The sequence below is a fragment of the Anopheles coustani genome, chromosome 3 (genome assembly GCF_943734705.1).
Source record: "Anopheles coustani chromosome 3, idAnoCousDA_361_x.2, whole genome shotgun sequence".
Classification (NCBI taxonomy): domain Eukaryota; kingdom Metazoa; phylum Arthropoda; class Insecta; order Diptera; family Culicidae; genus Anopheles; species Anopheles coustani.
This window is the reverse complement of record NC_071288.1, coordinates 49,510,856-49,534,364: the sequence shown is the minus strand read 5'-3', so window position 1 is coordinate 49,534,364 and position 23,509 is coordinate 49,510,856. Positions and strand designations below refer to the sequence as shown.

The following is a 23,509-nucleotide window of genomic DNA, read 5'->3' as shown; positions in this document are numbered from 1 at the left end:
CAATGAAGCCGGGTCCAGCGCCACCTCCTCGAACCGAAGCACTCGCAGAGCTGTGACATACAGCTCCGCGGAGAACAGCGTTGTGTCCCACCGACGACCCGACGGTGGTGGCCTCCTTGCTGTCCTTAGCACCTGCTGTGACGTGGTTCGCACCTGGTTGACGGTCGCTCGTTGGATTCTCTTCGGAGATTCTTCCTCCGACCCATTCTTACTCATCATAGCGCGGGTTGGGGGCGGGAGGTGGATCTATCAGCGTCTCCAGGATGTGCGTCAACGTCACTACCCACTAGCTAATCCTAGCGCTCCCTGGATATTGGCTCCTGCGGTTACCGTTGAATCCCTACATGTTTCGGCCCGCAAGACTCCGTTTACCCACGACAATGCCCCTGGAAGTTGATTGCACGCAGTGCCTTCCGGCGCCACGCCTGTGGGGCAGGCAGTAGAACTCGCAGCAGCAGCGCTCGCTCAGACGTCGGACCTCCCCGCGGGAAATTGCGCTCACCTCCCCTTAATTTCCACCCGTTTCACCTACCTCTACCATTTCTTTAACCACTCTGACGTTTTTTACGTTTTTAATTTACGTTTGGCTGACAAAATTTAGGTAAAATCCCAAATGAAGCCCCCCCGGCGCCGCATCGTCATCATTTTTTCCACGTTTACGCCTGAAAGTTATGCAATAGGTGGCACATCAATTCAGTTTGAATATTTGAACCGTTGATTTTCCGTTAGAAGCTGTAATGATTTGAACTAATCGGTTAAACTGAGCAAGATGGACATCATAAACCAATGAGTTACTGAAGAAATGAGTTTGAAACGGCGGCGCGCCCGCAGCGAGCGCAGCGAGCGGACTGCGCTAGGTCTACCGAAAAAGGGAGTTTGTTATAAATTTGTGAAATAAGGGGGGCCCATGGGCCATCATACCGCACCCCTAGGTTGATTGCGTAGCCGAATTTTCATAAACTCATGCAAGTAATGCATGAGGGAGTTTATGTTGTACATCCTTTCCAGTATAATCATCATCTTTAATTTAACAAGAATTCAATTCAAACGGTTCACAACGGCATTTGTTTCACCAATTGCATACCTTTAAGGTACATCCGCTCACAAATGGTGCAGCCACGACAGCGATTTTGGCTGGGAGGGCTTCATTTGGGATTTTACCAAAATTTATACTTTTTGCACTTTTTCGATCATTGCGCCGCTTGATGACCGATTTTTACTCTCTCTTCATGCATATGCTTCGTAGAAAGATAGACAAAGAAGATGTGATAAGCGAAATTCATTGTTATCAATTCTAAGTACCCTAAAATTGATCGCAAAACCAGACAAGTGTTCTTTTTTCGACCGTCCCACTTACCGATTGGCACACTGTAATTGTATATAATCCCCAGCAAATTTTGATAACATGCATGAATAGTAGAGTTGTGTAAATCGGATTCAGATTCATGAATCTGAATGAATCTCTGCCTTATAAGGGATTCATGAATCTTTCGCCGCGAGATTCATGAATCCCAAAGACACACCAAATGATGTAAAGTCACCAACCAAAAGTCGGTTGAGGGACCACCTTTTTTTTTTTTTTTGGTCTCATTGTCCACGCCTATGACAGAATCGGGGAGATTCATGACAGAACCATGAAAGATTCATGAAGATTCATTAAGGTTTCGAAAAATTCATTAAGCTTTGAATATTCGAATCCGCAAAGATTCATGAATCCATCTGAATGAATCTTAGGTAAAAGATTCATATGAATGAATCTCGCCAAAAGATTCATTAAGCACAACACTAATGAATAGGTCTTTCAATTGGTAGGTGCATAGTTCCATAATAGCAGTCGTAATGGATGTTGCTTCACAGCTCCTTTGTTCGTTGATCAAAAATAATACCCTGGATTTTTCAGTATTTTGTTCGTGTTCGTTCGTCTACAGTTCTGGGAAGTTTTGAGATAAAATAATTTGTAACATGTACAGAATATGCTCCTCTAGAGAGGGAGCTAAAATTATTCACCATGTTCACATTTATGCTACAGTCTGCTCGGACGTGCATTGCATAAAGTGAATTGTGTTAGAAACTTATGATAAAAAATCATTTTCAACTAAATTTTAACCAAAACATTACAAATAATCCACAGTGAAATAGTAACAATCTTTGCTTGCATTCTCGTCAGCTTATCGTTTTTTTAGGGTTTTTTTTATGATAATTTGGGTACCTATAAATCTAGTACAAAGAACAATAGTGGCCAACTAATAAATGTGCAGGTACAACGACATGCGGCCACTTGAAGTGCGCCAAACGGCAAAGAAACCTACCTGTCCGATTTTACTTGCGTGTCCGCTTTTCGGGTCTTCGCGCACATTTTGAGCCGTATCTCAGTAAAACAATCGATTTCGTTTTCAATTTTCTTACATAGTGAAAGAGTTAATGAAAAGAAATGTATACGTTGAAGGCCAATATTCGGTTCCGGGAATGCTGTAGGCTTGCGGAAAGACAGCAGACCGGCTCATTTTTTGAGCGTCCGATTTTACTTGCAGCAGACTGTATATTGCTATTCCTGCCGTACTACTTGGATTGGATTTGCCGATCAACTGACACGCCCAAAATGCGCTAAAAACCGCCCGCCATTTTTTTGGCATATCGCAATTCAATCGCGGTAATTCTATCGCCATTGCTTTCTGATGATAAGGCCCCCCCCCCCCTCCTCACCCCCCCCCCCTCCTCACCCCCCCCCCCCCCCACCACCGGTTACAGCATCCCATGATCGTGCCAAATGTTATCGCCCTGTCGATCACAAGTCAAACTTCTCATCTAAAGTTCACCCATTGGGAACGGTAGCGGAATGGTGGTTGAATTAATTAGTAACCGATAACCCGGCGGAGCGGTCAGCAATCAACGTCAGCCGCTCGGGCGACAGTTCCAAGCGGTGGCCGATTTCATTCAATCCCTGACCGTCGTCGGGTGAAACGTTCGCCTCTCGGCCTACTGCGGTACCGCTTATCGGGTTCAGTGATTGTGTGAACGTCCGCCGCAGCGGATACGGTAGATTTGCGCGCGAAAACAAGCGAAGAACCGGCTCACGGGGGTCGGCCGAGTACGAGTGGATTAAGTCGGTGCAATTGCTCGTTGGACGAACTCGATGTTGTCACCGATGGACTCGACGGTGAACAGCAGTGGGGTCGGTGCCGGCAGCACCAGCCCCGGCAGTGCCGAGTATCGTAAGAAGCGCATAAAGAACGTCCAGAAGCTCGAGCTGGTGCGGCTGATGAAGGCCAACTTCCTGTTTATTCGCGGCAAGCACGCGGTGGCGCGCTGCGAGAAGAGCCGAGGGGATGTCTGGAAGATGATTACGGCACGGCTAAACAACCTGGGACCCCCGGTACAGTCGGCGGAAGCGTGGCAGCGGGTGAGTGAGTGTTCCATGTGTGGCTTTACAGGGCTAAAGCTGGTGTCCTTTCTGCTGACCTGACTATTTCCCCGACAGCGGTGGAACGATATGCGCTCGGCGACCAAAAGCAAGATGGCCAAGATCCAGAACTACATCCGCGAGCACGGCGACGAGTGCCCGTACAAGCTGAACCTGGTGGAGCGGCTCATCTGGGACACGTTCAGCGTCAAGCCGGAGGAGTACATAAAGGATCTGAATATGAAGTTGTGGCGCGAGAAACATCAGCTGGGGCTCGGTCAACCTTCCCCTATGATGGCGATCGATAGTGAATCGGGAAGCTCGGCGGACGTGTCTCTTGTGCATGGGTTTGAGCCGACGGGCAGGAGTAGCAACGCCTTGGAGTCCATCACGAGCAGCGCGGCCAGCTCCCCGTGGCAAGATTCGATGTCGTTCGCAACGGGACCCATGTCGAATCAGACCTGCTCGAGGGTGGACGCTAATCAACCGATGGAACCGATCAATCCATCGCTCCCAGGCTGTAGTGTCAACCAGGACAGCTTTTACCCTCAATCTACATCCGGAATGAGTTACGGCACGTACCTGGGAGTGAGTGCCAATACCCAAACGTCCACGCTCGGCCGAAATACGAACGAGGCTGGCCAGTGGCATAATTCCGTCTCTTCTTCAGAATTACGGGTGGATGGTGCTGCGACCCAGAGCAAGGTAACGACTGATCGTTGATAGTATAAACATGTCGATAATCACCTAACCGGTTCTCTCTTCCCCAACAGACGTCCGTGCCACCGGATATGGTGTCCGCAAATAAAGTGTTGCGAGATTTGAACAAACTGTTCGACTTGGTCCTGAGGCAAAATGAAGAAATTTTGAATCTTTTACGCCAATCGTGTAGTGAAAATTGAGTGGATTTAAATCGTGGCTCCAGTTAATTTAACAGTTAATTCAACGCCATTAGTTTTCGGAGTTGTTTCTAAATCAGTGAACGTGCCGCAGTAATGTATCGCATTGATTAAAGAGGTATTACATGAAGCAGTGAATGTTATAAGTGTGAATTAATAATTTATAATGTATCTACAAAAATAAATGTTTAATCGAAATATTTTAATAACCTTATAAAGTTGAGTAATTTGTGGGAGTACTTAATGGATGAATGTTCAAAACGGATATTTTTGTATAAGGATTAACTAAACGTAACTGAAATCTCAGTGGCGCCTTACAAGTAATATGTTGAAACAAATATTGATTTTACAAAACAAATGTCAGGTTCTTTGTGGGAAGGATAGACGGTAAAAAATGTACAAAATTAACTTAACGCCCATAAATTCTTCTTCCAATATTACATTCGATGTCATATTCATACTGAGAAACTACCCGTTGTTGATGTTCTAGAAAGCTTAGGTTACGACGTGGCAAGTTATATAACTAGGGACTGCTTAACAAATGGTTCATTCGTCATTAAAAAAGTAAAAGGATTAGTGGATAATTGATAACCCTTTGTGAGTTATCAGTGGATAATTGATAACCCTTTGTGGGTATATCAGTGGAAATTATTGAGCTGTCTATTGTTTTTTTAAACTACCGCCATCTTCAGGTTTTGAGTTTCTTGAATATGCAGATTCTAAAACTTTAATGTCGTTTAACTCAATTCTATTTTTCTTTTTCTGTGGTATTACAACTGCCTTCGATCATGTTTGACCATTAAAAGAGCACTGTCGAGTTTTTCTTTTTGCGTTTGATGATAGTCAGTCTTCTCGGTCAGATTCGAACCTACGACACAGAGGAGGCGCCTTAGTGCTAATGGCGTTACCGCACGATCTTCCCGGATCCTTTTACTCATCGCAATTATAATCATCTCATTTTATTGCTTATGGCCTCCAATTGAGTCCTTACATTTATGTTTATAAGCATTCAGATTCTTTAAAAGCTTTTTAATTCGATAAGATTCGGGGGTCCGCGTATCGTAGGATGCAAATGCAAATTTTTATTGAACAATACTAGTATGGCTAGCCCATTTTAACCAAAAAATATATTTAAAAAATGAATGAACATTTCAAATAGTTCTTTGATACATTTTTCATTAAATAAAATCAATAATAAAAAAAAATAAATTTCAAATCAAGGTATCGAAAAATTAAACTTAATTAAACTATTAATATTGCATCAAACCTTTCTAAATTGTTTAATTGAGTTTGACAAACAGATCGGATGCTCTTAGGCAGCGGTCGGCAAAGTTCGACCCGCGGGCCAAATCAGGCCCGCCAACAAATTTTATCCGGCCAGCTAGAAAATGTTTGCATAACTTAGAAGAAATCCCAAAGATATTGGAAGAGAAAATAGTAGCAAACAAGAAATGCTAGTACATTTCCGTTACATCTGTAGTATACCGTAGATGTACCATATTTGGCGCAGTTAAGGAAATTCTGCATAAAAAGTTGAATAACAAAATCAATGTTCGGTCAAATCATACCATTTTTTGCACAGTGCTAGCCTAACTACCATAGAATATAAGAAAAATAAGTGAGAAACTCTTAAATTGCTATTTCTTCAAGTTTCAGAAACTCTTTGTGTGGCACATTATGTTCCTAACTTGGCGCATGGTTTTTGCAATGTTCCTTACTTGGCGCGATGTGTTCCTAATTTGGCGCACTTAAAACAAAATGGATGTTGTTCATTGAATTCAACAGCTATATTCAAAAGTCAACTTAAAACAATAGAAACACTTTTCAACAGCAATTCAAAAAACAATTTAGCTTCTCTCGTGGAAATAAAACTATCTCATCGCTAACTTTTATAATCTCATTCATCAAAGCCTTCTATGATTCAAAAATATCTAGCAGCGCAAACAGTCATATTCTCCACGGTGAATAATTAGGAACACTGTGAGCCAAACTTGGCGCGAAATTGTTCGCTTCAAAATTAGCATAAAAATCTCAAAAAGCGCCGACCACGATTCATTGAAAATACTTACTTTTTAACAGTTTCTGATAAATAAAATCCCTAATAATTTTTCCTTTGCGTATAAATTATTGGAAACAGTTGAACCCACTCCTTAGCAGCGTTGCTAATGCGAGTAAAAATTGGCGCACTTGTGAGATGGAATTTTTCATTTAATTATATATACATTCAATAACTAAAAACCAATAACATGTTTTGATGCGGATGTATTGTACAAGCATAAACAAATATTTACCTCCATATTTTAGGATTAAATTATTTGGAAATAGTCTAATAGCCAAGAAAATATTAGAAAGTGCGCCAAGTTTGGACCCGCGCCAAGTATGGTGCTTCTACGGTATCTGTTTAAAAGATTATTCTTGGCTTTCGAGAAATGTGTGCTCTAAGGTGACAATCCTTAACAAATAAAATATTATAATTACAAGCTGAAACTTTTGCAATTGTTTAAAACAGCTACATTCTTGATCTGCAGCATTGGAGCCCTGAAATCCAAACTATTCTTTTGTTATTTGCACCGGCTACAAAAAGATCGTCTCTTTCCGCGCTTCAAGGTTTCAACATTAAAATTGGTACCATTCGGTCCGCGTCACATAATTTCCTTCAAATGTCTTCCGTTTGAGAGAAACAAAACAGAAAAAGTAACAGACGACCTATTTGTGAGGAATCTATAAATCATCTCGCGTAGAATGCGTGTTGATACAATCAATAAGAAGCGGCACTCTTTGACACCATTTAAATTTAACATCACTTATGCACTAACGACAAAAAATCTGCTTGAGAGATAATTCATGGTTCACTGATGACTCAAATGCACTCACGTTAGTAAAAAAAAGTTAAACTAAGCCATTCCATATGGTAGATTGAGCAATGAACGCATAGGCAGCAAGAACTATGTTGCTGTATGTAATGATAGGAGCATTTACACGGATCAGTCTTATTTTAGACAAAAAATCAACGATTTTTGTTAAATGAAGTTAATTTTTAAACTCCATAGGCTGGGTATGTTAAATTCGATGCAATTTATATATGTAAATTATACATAATTTTGGGTTCCCTCCAGAATTCATTCACTTTGTCCCTGTACATCACTAATTCGATCATAATTTAATTACTGTTCTTTCCCACATGCGGAACACTGATAGGGTGGTTTGCTTTCGGGTTGAAATGTTTATTGTTTATTGCTTGTTGTGTACTCGATTTACATGATCACACAAAAAAGCACACAATAGTAACACTAAAAAGATTTGTAGCATTTTGTCCCAACCGTAATCGGGCGGCGTGGCAAAGTAGGCGGTAAGCAAACACTTCAAAGGCACCACATTGGTTGATTTGTCAAACGGAAGGGAAAAAAACGTGATTGTTCCGGGGTTTTTTTTTTGTATAATTAATATTAGTATTATTGCCCCCGTTTTCGAGCACCGAATCGCCATGATGTAACCTGTCATCATTGCTTAAAGTGTCGGCTGCAGCTGTGGCGTCTTTGAAGTGTTTTATGCCGTCCGTTTAATCACGTTGACCGAGTTGGTAGTAGAAAAAAAATCACTTAAAATGTCGTTCAAAAAATAACACCGCTAAACGGTAGCGGAAGCCGCTCGGTCTACGGTTGCTGGTGATTTTTCATAAATCGTTCTCAAATAGTTATGCCCGTAACGGTTGCGATAAGAAAGGTTTAGTTGTTGTTTTATTTCAATAAACGCATGGCCACGCAGCTCGTGATGCTCGTGTGCACGAAGCAATCGTAACTCAAACCAATGATTGAAATTATAATTTGCTCACGAAAACAACTGCCCAGTATCCTGCCGGTTATGGTTTTGAATATGAAATATATAACGAAGATTCGCATGGCTGACTTATTAGTTTTATTTATATGCTCATGATGACGAGGCCATTGCGGTTCTGGCGTATAAACGTAAAAAGGATTCCTCCACCGGCCATTGATTGCGATGAAGTTTTGGTTATTTTTTGCACCACAAGGAAATAGATTGGATCACTCAGGGGCCAGTTGGCATGCTGCGAACCAGAACTGTATGAGCTAGCTCGGTAGATGAGCACAGAAGAGTGATCTGGCCACCACTACTCGACCAGGCCTACTTTCGGCCTGCCAAAACGGGCGTATCAAAACGTTGTAGTTTTGTTCCTTTTTGTTTTTGTTTTCCTCGTGGATCGTTACGTTCTGGCAAAAAAAAAGAGGAAAAAACCAGTTCAAGGAGTTCGCCTGGTAATTGGATGCGCTTGGACATCGCAAAGTGGCAACATTTTGACAACCCGGCTCGGGTCACCTGGCTAGGCTGCTGGCATTGTTTCGCAACCCATCGTTGGCCCTGTTTTTTGTTGAACCCATAATTAAATGATCTCCGAGGGCTAGGGAGTTATGGCACAACTGAAATATTTCATGCCCACAAGACCATCGCGAAGCGAAGAAGTTCAAGTGTCTGATGGCACACTTATGATTAATGTTAACGTCCATTAACGTCCTTTCCAGTTGTGAAGGAGACCATAAAAATTCACTGGTTCTGTAAATCTTGATCTAACGACGAATTAATATTAATTTTCCCAGCTTTGGCCAACAGAGTACGTACAGAGAATCAATCGAACCAGCCTCAATGCATAGCGACGCAAAACTTTTTACTCTTCAATTTATGTTTCAACGAGCTGACCCAACGAATTTTGCCTCGTCCAATATTAATAATACGCTAATTTTGACATATTTATACTAGTATGAGTGCAATGGTCCAATGGAATCAGTTTTTTAAGGCAGAAATTTTAAAAAAGGCATTTAAATTTAAAATTTTAAAGGCAGAACCACCACCAGAACCACCAGAAAACTTCATTGGGATAAGTTTAGTCGTTTTTTAGTTTTCGTTAAAGATGGTAAATTAAATTGTCTTTTTTATAAGGAAAAGAGTCGTTGTTACGAATTTTCGGGCTTTTCCTTGGAAATTTTCAAATTCTCTTTTTTCCTAAACTAGTTAAAAAGGAACAAATCATACGAAGACATCATCAAGATTAGTCCAACCAGTTTTTAGTTTTAGCATCACAAACAAACAAACATTCCTTTTTATAGATATAGATTTCAGTTGTGATTCTTATTCCTGTGGAATTCTTTGGGAAATGTAAGGGTTAATAATAATTTACAAAGAACTACATTTCTTAATTTATATATTTGTTTAAGGTTAACCAAGCTGAAGTGAATTGTATTGTGAAGTTAGCCGGCCTTACGGTGCTTGGCCGAAACTTTAGCCATAATCGATAAAACAAATCGTATAACGATGTTTTTCAGTTGTGTGGCATTCATGACCAAATGCTACTCCGTCTGGATTTCCCACCATGTTTTCGCTTTTTTCAAAGTGTTCTTTACCTTTTGTATGGGATAGCGTCGAGTAAACTTACAGGTACCCTTATATGTAAGTACTTCTGGCGAGGATAAGTATATTATAATAGTGAAATCGTGATCAAATCAGACAAGTATAGAGTCATTTTTATACGGGCGGAATAAAATTAGCCAGATTTGACCCACGGGTCAAACTCTGCCGACCTCTGATCTAGGTGATTGCTTTCTAAAATTTCATATCAAACCACGACGCAGGGAATACAATTTGTTTAATTATGTTTTTTTCTTGTCAACCAGAAAACAACAAATAAAAAAGGACTTTGTCAGCGAAAACAAACGGCAACACCGAGTGATTTCACCACAATGTTAAACCCCGGGGCTACTTCCGATCGCATATCAACACTTCCGTGGCTCGATGCGTCGTCGTTCCCGTGATGGCGTGTCCCCTGGCAGAAATGGCCCTGACGGCCTTTCTCGTACGGTTCGCCGAGGCCGATAAGTTTCAGGAATGTGTCCGGTGTGGCGAAGGCCCTCCCCGATCGAATGTACGTACCACGCGGCAATGGTCCCATGTTTGGCAGCCTCCCGAACCCGACCGGTTGACGTAGGACAGGATGCGGGCTGGGCAATAAAACAAGCGGCATAATTCGACACGGCAGCTCCACTTGGCGGATGCCTGTGCAATAGCAGCGATCCGTGTGGCGATCTCAAGAGCGTGAGCCATTGTAAAATTGATGCTGATGATCACGAAGCCATATGCAAGCTATAGCAAGCGCAACCATTTGTTATCACCTCAGCGAAGCGCAACGCACTGTTTACGGAACGGAGCGTTTGACGACGTCCTGCAATCGGTGGGGCTTCGGTGCGTTCAGCGATAGGAGGAGCGTTGACGTTATACTATCGGTCCACGATCGTGCGCTCGGATCAGCGCCATTTTGTTCGGATTCACCGCCGCCTTCGGTAACCGACAGGGTTCGGGCACAGATAAAGGGTTCAGGCGATCGTTTAGTCACTCCGTTGCAACGTCTCAGATCGGTTGACATTCGGTGGAGCATTTTGCCGCATCCTGTAGGACAGTAGTGCGTTCTAGTGCAGGGATCGTGACGTAAAAGATGGCGAGCTGGCAGGCCGGTGGTGAAGATTATGGTGGTGGTGCTTACGGTTACCAACCCTACGGTGGAATTTCGGCCTCGTCTCACGGTTCACTCACGGACGGAACGCCACGGATGCATCCGTCGTACGAAACCCAGCAACAGCTTCAGCAACAGCAGCAACAACAGCACGTGGCCTGGAGCGGGCCCGAGACGGGTAGTTCCGAAATTCCGCTCCTGAACGACGACCACGAGAAGGCGATCCTCAGCGACCTGTGCGATCAGGCCGTCGGCGAGAGTACGCCACTGTCCACGTTCAGCTACATCAGCGAGTACATCTGCTCGAACAACATCGACATTTGGCCAGGCGAGACGCCCGGGATGGGCTGTGGTGTGCCGTCGGCGTTAGGCAACTCCACCGGCGATCCGAAAATATCCGACGATCAGGTGCGGTGCTCGAAGCTTATAAGTGCAATGGTGTGCAATTTGTCCAATATGTTGTTGTGTTTCTCCGCAGCGATCGTCGGCAGCGATGTCGAGTTGCATGCACCAGCAGTTGTTTACCCGTTGCAAGAGTGTCCTCGAGTCGATCATCGCCCGGAACGAGCAGATACTGGAGCTGCTGCGTCAGAGACAGCATCAGCAACAGGGTGCGTGCAAACCAAGGCGACAGTAGATGTGTGGTGGGTTGTTTGGTAACGTTACGCTAATTGTACCTTATCCATTTCTAGTAGTTTCATGAGGTTAACTTGTTGTTGTTTCGAAACAAGATGTTGACCAAATAAAGTTAGGGGTTTCTCGTTTGTTTGTCACCCAACCTAAATAATTACTAACATGTCCTGTACGATTTCATACTTTAGCTTAAAACGTAAAGTTAACATATGTTTTGGAAATTTAAATCTAAATAAGACATCATAATTAACTAGACAACGGATTAGACATGTTCTATTTACTGTCGGCTAAACTTACTTCATTAGACGAGTTATTGACACACTTAATGAAACATGTTGCGAAGGATAAAAATAGACATCATTAATAAATCTTACAAAGTCAACAAGGGTAGGGTTTGGTCAACATGGTGTGTAGTGACTTAAGTACATCTTTCGTATCCTTCAAGTTAGTAGTAATATAGGCTAATAATGGTAAAGATGGAATGGAACGCACACCTAGGCAGGGGCATGAAATAAGGTTATGTTTCCAGATAGCAGACTAAGTTAATCGTTAAGGAAAGCGGATCATTTCATTCATATGACACCATAACGCTCCACCGTATTCTGAAGAAGCTCTAAATTAGAAACGGCGGTATGGTCACGATATTCAGTAAACATTCATTAATAAAGAAACGAATATTATTAAAATAAAACGATAATGTGTGATTCAAACAGTGAACTTTCTAAAAGGTAGTGGACAACCATTTTTAAGTTACAGATTTAACCGTTCCATGCAATTAAGTTGTCTTGTAATTAAAAAATCAGCTTTATTACAAATGCTTCGGGTTGACTGGTTGCTCAACAACTAACTAACATATTCGAGGTGTGCTTCTTTTATATGCGCTATCTAGACTACTTCGTTACTCTTGTAACGTCATCTTATGTTCATCCGTTTCAACGCCATCAAAATCTTCATTTGATACTGGTTCGACAACTGTAATCGCTTCTTCATCCGGTATCGGTCCCACAACTGAAACCCCTCTTGCTTCGATGATGTTGGGTTTCTTCCGGCAACTATATTTGGCTTATCTCGGAACCAGCTTTGTTTCTTCCGGTAAAGCTATTAAACTACAGTTCATTAAATATAACGCCGTTGCTGCTGCTTAATAGCACATTAATTTAGCCATCGAAGCATCAATCATCATCACTTTTTCCAATGTTCGATTGAATCGCTCAGGTGTATATGCAACGGTGGACTCAACTTCTGTCTGTCCTTTTGCTTATAACATTTCCTTTGCGCAATTGAACCATATTCACCTTTTCCGGGTTCAAATTTTACACCTGTTGCCAAATGCTTGCGTAAAATTTTCTTCGTTCTATCTTGGCTTAGATGCCCAAGATGACGATGACATACATTAATTTCTGGTTTGTTACATATTTTTGCAGTATGGCTATCCACTTCGATTATCAATTCAAACATATTTACTTTTACTGGTGCTGTAGCGATAATTTCACCACTCATCATGAGTACAGCATACTTTTTGAGGAACCAAACCTGTGCTCCTGCATCTGTAAACTTTTTTACTGATATTAAATTCTCTCGAAGGTTTTTTACATACAGCACTTCTCGTAAGTACAATGGTATACCTTTGTTACTGATTCCGTTGTTTTCGCCTATTTCATCTGCTATTATTTCTGTTTTCTCCTTTGCTACACTCAGAAATATTGGCGACGACAACTTCTTTATCACGTCGAAGAATATCTTTCGGTTCACCAAATGGTCACTCACTCCGTCCAATTTGAATCTGATAAAGTTCTTTCCTTTCGACTGAGTAGGCAAATCTTTTTCTACTTTGAAGCTGTAACCTGTCTGACGAGAAGCAGCATGGCTTTCATTCTTTCGGCAATCCTTTTTCAAATGTCCAACTTGACCACAATTGTGACATTTTCCGCTAAATTTTCCAGCACGTTTGCTTCTAAACACGATTGGTTTAACCTCGTCCACATCCATCTAACGATCCGAACGTTTCTGTTCTTCAGCTAGCAGGCGTTGCTTCACCATATCCAAATTCAGATTCTCTTCTGATTCAGATTTCGTATGAGTCTGGCAGACTCAAAAAAAGCTGAGACACTAGATCGCATTGTTCTAAATTCGCACCGGTCGTTTTAAGTTGCGTGACTAGGTCATCAAGCGCCAACAAATGAGACCGCATCGACGTTTCCTCCTTCATGCGCAGAATTACAAGCTGTTTTCGCAAAAGCGTTTGACTAGCCACAGATTTTCTAGCAAATGTATAGCTTTTTTTTGCGGTGCTCTGGTCCTGGGCCACTTCTATAACTTCATCCGCGAGAAAACCGACGATGTAATTTTTGGCTTTACGATCCGCTTCGGTGAACGATTTCGCACCAGCCGCCTCTGATGGGACATCATTATGATGGGACTCGCCGAAGTGAGTGTGACCAGCCGCATCCAAAAACATTTTTACTCGGAAACTCCAGTTTCCAAACCCGGGTCCACCGGAATACTGTGGAATCCCGTGCGCAGCTTCCTTTCCTTCTTCCCATAACCTCTTGTAATTAAGGAATCTGCTTTATTACAAATGCTTCGGGTTGATTGGTTGCTCAACAACTAACTAACTTATTCGAGGTGTGCTTCTTTTTTATGCGCTTTATAGACTACTTCGATATCAAGTTGTTAAGAGAAAATGGAGGAGTATCTGTACCTTAAATAAATTCAGTTCGGTGCAATCACAAATAATATCACCATTTTTCCCATCTGTCTTGCAAAGTTAATTATTCCAAACTATCACCTTCGATCATCAAATCAATGTTACCGAGGTCAAAGGATATAGAAAGAATGAAAAGAATGTTCCAGCTAATATTGGCGTATCCTGTTAACCCTTGATTGCGTTGTTGCATTTTTATATATTTATGGGGCAATAACTTTTTAAAACTTATGACAGCTTCTATGCAATGATAGCCATGATAGGCAACAATTTAAGAAAAATTAAAAACGCTACAAACATTTCGCGCATTTTGTTGATAAAACTGATCTCTCGCTTGCTACGATACCAGGCACCTATCGGATGATGGATACAATAGAAGATGTCCCAAGCCGCCGGGGGACAACACCAACCAATCGGCTTCGATCGACGCTAGCAACTTTCTGTTAACAACAAAATAAAGAGTAGTATTTCTTTTAAATTTAGAACAAGTTTGACAACTGTATCATTTAAATGGAATCCGCCGTGGCCAAAACATCAAACCATCTACGTTTGATTGTGTGTTAAAACATCTAGCTTTATCGCGGACTATACGACCAAAGATTATTTAAAGCCAGACGGCGACAAGTAGTAAAAAAATCCTGATACTTTGTGTTGCTTTTGAAGCTTGTTATAATATATTTAAAATGTGTTGGGGTGCCTTAACTCCCCTAGAATCGTGGCTGAAACCCAGCGAGAAGGATTTGCACAAAGCAAAGAAGCAAAGAAGTGTATAGTGTGCAGTGTCTGCAGTGACAACAGCTGAAAAACATCGTTATATGGTTGGTTTTGTCGGCTATGGCTGAAGTTTCGGCCAATGCCGGCTTATTGGCCGTCGGAATATGTTTAAAAGATGTAACTTTATAATACAATTTACTGCATTCAATTAGCTTGGTTAGCATTTTTCTTAACACCGGTGAAAATTTGTCTATTTTTAGTAATGCAAACGTTACTGAATTTATGAGAAATGATTAAATATTCCTTACGTTTAAACCACTAACCATTACAGAAAAAATTAACAACAAAATTGAATTACTTCAAGTTGATAGGTTCAACAGATGAAAAATTCTATCCACTCGTCTGGATTTGGAAGCTTCAATCACCCATTTTCTCCATAGTTCGCACGATGTCATCATCATAGATTGCTCGAATATATTCCATAGGTTAACAAACGCATTGTCAGAATAAAATATTCATTTCTACATCGATTCCTATTAAAATATTTATTTTATTCTCTTTAAAACGTACACTACTAAAAGGCGATAGTAAAGCCACTACAATAATCACTACATTTGTTCGAAGAATGTAACAGTAAGGGCGTTTCACGGCGAAACCGAATGTTATAAAACCATTAAAATGCACTAATTCTGACTAAGCTCTTCGTTTAACGTCTATTCTCCCTCTTGTCTCTCCCTTTTTTTCCCTCATTGCTTGTCCGGAATTATTATTTGCGTGGTCGAAACGGAAAGTGGATCGATTGAGCCGTCCTGGTCGTCCTCGTCTTCGCTGCTGCTGACCGCACTATCGTCATGGCCGTACGCTCCGTCCTCCTCGTTGGTTTGCACGCGATCGTATCGAATCCTGGCATGGCCAACCGCATCGCCTCCGCCCACCGATCCACCCAACTCATCCATGCCGGGCGTGCCCTGAAAGCAGCGCAACCACAGCACGTAGATTACACCGAACGCGCCCACCAGGACGAGCCCGAGGAAGAACAGGGGCAGCAGGTAGTCCGACCAGGTGGAATGGCCCGCTGGAAGTGCCGGCGCTGCGGGTGGCATCTTCGGACTGGGTCGGCCTGTCACTTTAGCGTCCGCTAGCGAGCCCTTCGTCGTCTGCTGCTGCTGACGTTTGTCGTTGATGGACACGCAGATGCGTTGGCGGCCGCCGGCACTCGCCTCGGATGCGGTTGGTAGTAATGGTTCGAAGCGAAACGCGGCCTGACACTGGGTACAGTCGGTTGGCTCGGGACCGGTACAGCGCAGGCAGGTCGTATGGCACTGAAGACAGCGCGGACGCTGGTCCGGTTCGGTGCCGTTCTCCGGCTGACGTCGTCGCCGAAGCGATGACGCCGGAAGTGGCTTCTGGTCGACCGACGCGATGTCGTCCAGATCGGCCTGCGGGCCTTTGACGTCCGACGCAAGCGGTGTGGATGGATATGTCCCCGGCGGGCATTGTAGGTAGCAGCGTCCCTTGTAGAAGTACGACGTGGGTTTGCAGACTGAAAGTACAAAAATACGTACGAATAAGCGAACAAGTTTTACTGACACGAACGTGAGCATATTTAATATTGTTTATCATGCGCTAAGTAGGTATTAAAAAACATGCTTATATTTTGAGATTCACTTTAAATAAACACCAGATGAAGTTTCGTTCGTGCTGATTACCAATTGAGTGAATGAATAAAATAATATATGTACAATTGTAGTCGGTAAATCGGGGTGTTAACGCGACTGTGTGCAGAATTGTTAAAACGATATCAAGCGATGATTAATTTTTAAATATCGGGGAATAACTTTAATTCGATTTGTAGCCACTTCATGCATTTATTTTTTTTGTTATTTACGATCCAATCCAGCGAGGTTAAAAAGACACTCATATTTGGTGTTTGTTTCAATGTTTCTTATGTTTCCGATGTTAGCATATATTTTTGTTTAGGTTAATAAACATACCATTTACCAACTACCTCTAAATGAGTGATAAAAAGGTAAAATCAGTTAGCGAAACAAAAAAAAACAAAAAAAAACAAAGTAAACAATCTTAACCTAAGAAGTTAATTCAACTCTGACGACAAGTAAGGTTCAATCTCTGTGTCAAAAGTAGGAGGAACAAAGAAACTCAATATAACATAAGGAGCAGTCAAAACTTGTTGTGCTAAATTTCGAAACGAATAGTTAGGAGGGGGTGTTCTACACAAGTATCAACGCAAGTTGTTACAAAACATAAAAACCAAGGGCATAATCAAAGGTTTCGACGTTTGTTCCGAAGTTGTGTGCCTGGCCGGATGGTGGGCCGGCTGGAGGTTTCTTATGTTGTTTTGTACGTTTGTTTTTTGTGGGTGTATGTGTGTGTTGAACATTCTAAGTTTCCTTGAGGTCGTTAGCTTTCGTTCGTGTGTTAAGCGATTGGAAGTAGTGAAACAAACGGAAAAGAAAGATCATTCCTGTTATACATACTGAAAAACCAACATAAATATGGGTAGGATTCAGAAAAAAAAATTGTTTACTAAACTATTGCGCTAATCATAACGTTATAATCGAACGGTCCAAAGATGAACAATAAAATACAAATAGATGCTTGATTACCAGCTAAAAAGTAATATTTGATGTATTATAACCTTTGCCGGACGAAGCGCGCAGTGTACCGATGTGATGCCGCGGTGCCATTTTATCTGTCCCTTTGGCCGATTTGAAGACACCTGTTTCCGTGCCCCCTTTGCGGAACAGCAGTCCCACAAAACATGGACGACGCCTGTGAAATGCTAAAAGAACGAAACAAACGAAACAAGCCCTCGACCCACCGACCGCAAACTCGGATACCTCGGATTTCAAACTACGCTCGCGTTTAGTTTTGCACAAAAATATGATGTCGAATAATGGGTGGACCAAATATGAAACGTGGGATATGTTGTTGTTGTTTTGAGTTTTTTTCGTTTTCTTCTTTTTGTCAGTTTTGTTCTGAAGTTTCATCCGCGATTTATTTCGCAATCGTAGCCTGTGTTGTTGTGCACTTTTGCCTTTCGCTACAACACATTTGCCCCCATCGATGCTTTCCTTTAATGTTGGTTTTGTGCCTTTTCTCGTAGCGCATCTCGTGAACGCTAAAAGAATCGAAACAAAAACCGAAATCGAACCGAGAAAACGGTGGATTTTTTGTTGGCGCGTCAAATGGTGTTCTCTTTGGGGGTTTAAATATATTGTGCTGTACGGACGATTAGGTTCCTTGGTGCGGGATCGATTTTTTATTATCAATTGGCGATCAAGTCTAACGACGCTCTACAAGTCCGTAGGCTCGGAGAAGGCAACCGAACCGAAACAAAAACTTCCTGAAACTGTTATAAATACACCCTTTTTTGTTTGTTTGTTTGTTTGTTTGTTTCTAAACCCCTCACTTTGCTTCTCTTTTACACCTATCTACGTTGGATGCAGCGTGTGCAGCGAAAAGGGGGTGTTGTGTGTGGCACCCCACCAGCGAACACACACCGGAACTGAACATTTGGGTGACTTCTGGCATGCTTGTTTTGCTCGCAAGCCGGCTCGCTTCGACCGGCCAATATTTTGTTGCTGTTTCCTAATGATTTTGGTTTTTGTTATTAAAAAGTTCGCAATTTGTTAGTTTGTTCCTAATTTTCGCATTTTCAAATGTGTGTGTGTGTTCCTTTGTTTTTTCTCTAACTCGTCCGCTCAAGATTAAGATTTTGTTCTATTTGGTTTATGTTCGTTTTTGCTCTCGTGTTTATGAGTTTATTTTTATCTTTTTTCTATCTCTTAATTTATCTATTGTTTTTTTTACCGTTTTGCTTCTTCCCTTTTTTTTTTGCTTACGGCCTCTGTTGGCCAAGATCACCTATTTATTTTCTTATTATTATAGTACTCGATTCGCTATTTAGCCCTTCGGTCCTACCAACCTACCATATTTACTCCTTCCCGCGGGCTACACATCGGGCTCGTGCCGCATCGGGTGGAAAACAGCGGGGGGTTTTCGAACGTCACAATTACACGTTTGACCGACTGCTTGCATAAACCCACCACTTCTTCTTCCTTCGCGCTTACCCTTTACGCTTTATGATACAAAAATTATTTTACGTGTATTTGGATTTAATTTTTAAATAGCTTCTGATGTTTTGCGTCCGCTGTGCACGCCATTTCAGCTCGACCGATTAAATGGGAAATGTCCAGCGACGGATTGAGTTTGTTTAGGTTTTTTGTTTTTTTTTTTGTATCTCTAATCCTACCTTTAAACTTATCAAAGAATGTTGCGCCCTGTCCGTCAATTGCGGCGCTCACAATTTCAAATGTTTGCTACTAAATGTTCGATTCCGAGTCATATGCAGGAGCACAGTCGTTCCGATCAGATCGCGCGGGTTTTTTTTCCTTTATCGCATCCTTTTTTTTCCCCCGCATATCATACGTATTTAGAACGATACTTTCACTTTACTTACCCTCTCTGGCTAATTAATAATTTGTATTTATACATATAGTCCGTCGAATAATTGCTCCAGGATAATCGAAACGCTTGCCGGCTATTTCTACGTTCCGTACGTGTAGTAAACCACTCGGATCATTTTGCTATAGCGTTTTACTCTAACATAAGGTGTGAATGTGTGTTCCAGGATCCTGTTTTCACTCTCGCTGAGCTAGGACTTTCGTTTATTTCCGTTCCAAAGTGCACGCCACAAGGCAATGCCTTTCGCATGAGGACATGCTTTTGGGAAAGTATTTATCCTGCAGCAGTAGGATGATGTATAACCGCCTTCCTCGCATCGATTTGGCTCAAGTTTCAACACAATTAACTCGAACCGCACTCCGCTAAAGCCTCTTATATCTTTTCTCCTACACTTTCAGTGCCACCTCTTGAGGCAGTGTGTGATGCTACCCTGGCGAATGATTTATAAGCTTAACGGCGAGTGTTGGGTGGGCGTTGAGCATTCATTTTTTTTTGTTTTTTACATTTAATACAAATTTAGGATATTCCACGCTACCGCTAAGTACACAACATTTTGGCAAAGTGGCGGGGTAGCTGGAGATTGCCGTGAATGAGAAGAGAGAGTTTCCTACTAGCAAACCCTGCAGTTAAACACAGTTGAAGCGATATGTTGAGAGTGAAGAAAAATCGAAGAGAGTTACAATAGAAAAGGGGCGCGCGGAGCGTACGAAAATAAACCGATGCGCAACACGAGCATTAACGGCAAAAAGTTTCACTAAGTTATACGCTAACGATTGCTGATTGTGGTAAATATTTGGCAGATATGTGAGTATATGTCGAGAAAACTTAATATAACAAGTGCCCTCCTGCGAGAGGCGGGACGCGGCTATGCTAAACGCTTAAAAGAATGATATGAATTGTTCTGAGCGATTGAGCAAACGAAGGTATAGAGAAGGGTACATACAATGTTGGTACATTTGATGTTTCCGAACACACTTTGTAGTTTTTCGCTGGTGATTGCACAAACAAGAAAGGTATGATTTTTTTTGTTAAGTTGAAGAACACAAGATATTTTGTGTAGTAAATCATTGACATTCGTGAAGAACTTTTTTCAAAGTAACAAAATAAAATTAAAAAAACACTCGAACGTGACCGAGAGCTGAAGATACACACTCAGAAAATATTGAAAATGAAAATTATAAGCCACTTGCGAGTTGCAACGGTCAAATACAACACTTGATAAGTGACCACATAAAATGTAAATTTTTTGTAACCCTTGCCCAGCCACATGCACAGCCGAACTGAACGGATCAAAACAGGCACCACATCCGCAGAAAAACGACCACTGTAAAAATGTCCGTGGATAAGTGGTGCTCAGTAATCAGTTAAATTAACACGTAATGCGCTAACATTCCCAGTGTGGTTTGGAAATAGCAATCGAATTGCTCGGATTTCCCATTGGAGGGTGACAGGGGAAAAACCACAGAAGTCGGCCGCAAACCAGCATCGATCGTGGAATATCGACCGTGAAACGATTGGTACACTCAATCGAAAATGTCGACAAATCGGTTAACGCTGACGGTCAATTTATGTTGATAGAGTAATTATTTCACGCGTTACTACTTCCCTAGCAGCGCTCCAGTGGGTTTTTTCTCGTGTCCTTATGTCTCTCTTTAGGCATTCGTAGTTCCATATCTAACGTTAATTTTCCTTTGGAAATTACTCTCTCACGTCTTGATCTTTTCCGTTCTTGTCACTAGCAAAACATTTCCTTTCCCGATCACACGACTGTGACGGTAATCTTTAATCTTTCGATCCTGAAGCTTACTTTGCCACCAATTAGCCTAATGGAACCTTGGCGCTGCACTCGCTTCGCTCGACATTTGCCTTTTATTAGCACTTAACTGTATCTTTGTACTGCAACTTCAGCGGCCCGTTTCGGGTTGTCCTTTATACGCGGTGCCGGCAAAGCAAGTGACCGACAATCGAGGACCTTCGGCATCCCCCACCATCATCATCAAGTGTCAACTTATCGTTGCGTTTTCGCTTCGTCGCACAATCGTTGCCCCGTTCGACACCCCCATTCCTTTTTATACGCCGATCGAAGGGCCGAGAAAGAGTCGAATCCGGCACTGTACCGGATCCGCTACCAACCAGCCAGCCAGCATTTGCATAATGGAGGAGCGGCCTCGATATTGCTTGCGATTAAAAGCTCGGCGAGAGGGAATAAATTGGTGTCCTGCTTTCAATTGACTGCACAAGCACGAGGGTTGCGACGGTCCGGCGCGACTAAACGGGGGGGGGTAGGAAAGGGTCTGTGCAAGACCATTATCCGGTCTTTTTCCCCCAACATTGATTGCAAAAAAGAAAAGGAAAATAGTTGTGTACCGTTTTGTTTTGCCTCATAGGACGAATTCGTGAGCGCGAGCGCTCGACACAAATGGTTGTGGCGTTCGAAATAGCTGCCCGAAGGGCAAACCAATTGAGCTTGCGGGTGTTAAATTTTCCTCCCAAGATGGGAGGATTTGTAAAACAGAGAAGGAACCATTTTCTTTTTTATTCGCCCCGTGTCGAACAATCTATTTCCCTTTCGTCCCGGTTGGGTGTTCCGTTGACTGATTGAAGGAGGGAAGTTAATAAATGGTTTTTGCTGTCAAGGAATTTCCCGATCATCAATCCGGGACGTTGCCGGGAGACGGAAAACGCTTCTCAGCCAGGGTACTGCAGTTGGTGCAATATAGCTCCGTCCGACATTAATTGGACGATGAATCTTTTATTGCCCGGCTGATTGTTCCGAACCGACTCGCCGAAGATGCAGCTGGAGAGGTGTGGTTTTCTTGGTCCGAAACGAGAAGCATAAAAGATATCCTCTATCTTTTCGACCGTGCATCCGTGTAGCGTAGTCGATTGAGCTGATCCGTGGTGGTTTATTTTCCTGGTTCCCTTGGTTTCAGACGAAACCCGAACTTTACTGGAATCCATCGATATTGAACCGGGGACTAGATGGATTGATTTTTGGAAGGAAGTTTGTTTTTGTTCTACAGTCGCTCGGGTCAGCAACTAGAAAACCTTTGTCCGCCACGGAAATTGGGTCAACGTGGGGATGACAGCGTAAGGTTCGCTTCACGCCGTGTTTCCATTCAGCAATCCCGAGCGGTGAAGCTTCACATCCTGCCATCCGTTATTAACTTCCTGTTAACAAAAAAAAAAAAAATGAATAACTTATCAGGGGAGCGATATCTCCCGAAATAGAGGAAGAAGCAAAACACCGGAAGAGAGGTCCAGGAGCTAATATCCAATGGCTCCGGGGAGCACTTTGTGGCCGTCGTCGAGCCATCCATCGGTCGTCCGGATTGAGTTTATTTTTTCCCCCTCATCCATCCGGGGAGGGACGTTTAAAATAAATGTATCCATCAATCTTGCCATCAGTTCGATCCCCCGTTTCGGTTGTACGTGAAAACGACGTACTCTCGAACCCCTCCACAGCGCGCCTCCTCACTTGCCACCGGCGGATGCTATCAATTTCCAAATTACTCCCCTCCCCGTTCCCCACTTGTTCAATAATAAATTATGATGGACAATCGGATCGATTTCCCCCGATCGACACCTTTCGGAAGGTGGGCAACTTTGAGTACGCGGAAGCAGATAATTGAGCCCATAGTCGGTCAACGTGCGGAGGTATAAAGCCCCCAGCCGTTTGATGAGGTGGGTGGGGGGTTTAAGGCTTGGGGGAACGCCGTCCCGGAAAATCCTTCCGAATCGATAATGAGGCACGCTCGGGCAACAACACCACCACCGGGTGCTAGCTTTTGCATAATAATACCAAAAACCCGCCGCCTTACCCATGGACGGGGGTGGCCGACCCCATCCTGTCCCCATCACCGACGCCTGTCGAACGGGGCGGCTCGTTACTCGGCGACCTTTTACTCTGTTTACTTTTGTTAAGTGTCCCGGAGACGGCTCGACCCGCATCACGCTCGTGAAGGAGACTGCGACGACATATTTTCAGAAAACGGTTCGGGAGAAAGGCAAGAAAGACAATAAAGGTGATACCGGTCGGTTTCCGTCACCGGGCCGGGGGTCTTCTGTGTACCGTAGGTCTTACGCAGAGTCTTCATTATTAGTATCCTTTCCGTCATGAGCGTTCGGCGAGGATAGAGCAATCATGGTAAGTA

The 23,509-nt window shown here is 42.7% G+C and overlaps 3 protein-coding genes across 3 annotated transcripts in view; 2 read left to right on the top strand and 1 right to left on the bottom strand.

The window, feature by feature from the left end:
* Nucleotides 1-3,133: 3,133 nt before the first annotated feature.
* LOC131262380 (uncharacterized) lies at nucleotides 3,134-4,302 on the top strand. The gene is made up of 3 exons (XM_058264380.1): nucleotides 3,134-3,400; nucleotides 3,479-4,105; nucleotides 4,174-4,302. The coding sequence occupies exons 1-3, from the start codon at nucleotides 3,134-3,136 to the stop codon at nucleotides 4,300-4,302; spliced, it is 1,023 nt and encodes a 340-aa protein (XP_058120363.1).
* A 6,496-nt stretch (nucleotides 4,303-10,798) lies between these two features.
* On the top strand, nucleotides 10,799-11,453 carry LOC131262371 (uncharacterized). Its single transcript, XM_058264368.1, has 2 exons — nucleotides 10,799-11,224; nucleotides 11,295-11,453. The coding sequence occupies exons 1-2, from the start codon at nucleotides 10,799-10,801 to the stop codon at nucleotides 11,451-11,453; spliced, it is 585 nt and encodes a 194-aa protein (XP_058120351.1).
* A 3,946-nt stretch (nucleotides 11,454-15,399) lies between these two features.
* Nucleotides 15,400-23,509, bottom strand: part of LOC131259718 (furin-like protease 1, isoforms 1/1-X/2) — a 181,476-nt gene continuing 173,366 nt past the window's right edge. The window contains exon 13 of the mRNA XM_058261290.1: nucleotides 15,400-16,410. Coding sequence (XP_058117273.1) covers nucleotides 15,614-16,410 — 797 coding nt within the window. The 3' untranslated portion in view covers nucleotides 15,400-15,613. The remainder of the gene's footprint in view (nucleotides 16,411-23,509) is intronic.

Excerpts from the sequence above, each read along its gene's own strand:
- LOC131262380 (XM_058264380.1), top strand. The coding sequence starts at position 3,134 with ATGTTGTCACCGATGGACTCGACGGTGAACAGCAGTGGGGTCGGTGCC. Across the intron at positions 3,401-3,478 it reads CGGCGGAAGCGTGGCAGCGG|CGGTGGAACGATATGCGCTC; the intron begins GTGAGTGAGTGT and ends TTTCCCCGACAG. Across the intron at positions 4,106-4,173 it reads GTGCTGCGACCCAGAGCAAG|ACGTCCGTGCCACCGGATAT; the intron begins GTAACGACTGAT and ends CTTCCCCAACAG.
- LOC131262371 (XM_058264368.1), top strand. The coding sequence starts at position 10,799 with ATGGCGAGCTGGCAGGCCGGTGGTGAAGATTATGGTGGTGGTGCTTAC. Across the intron at positions 11,225-11,294 it reads CGAAAATATCCGACGATCAG|CGATCGTCGGCAGCGATGTC; the intron begins GTGCGGTGCTCG and ends GTTTCTCCGCAG.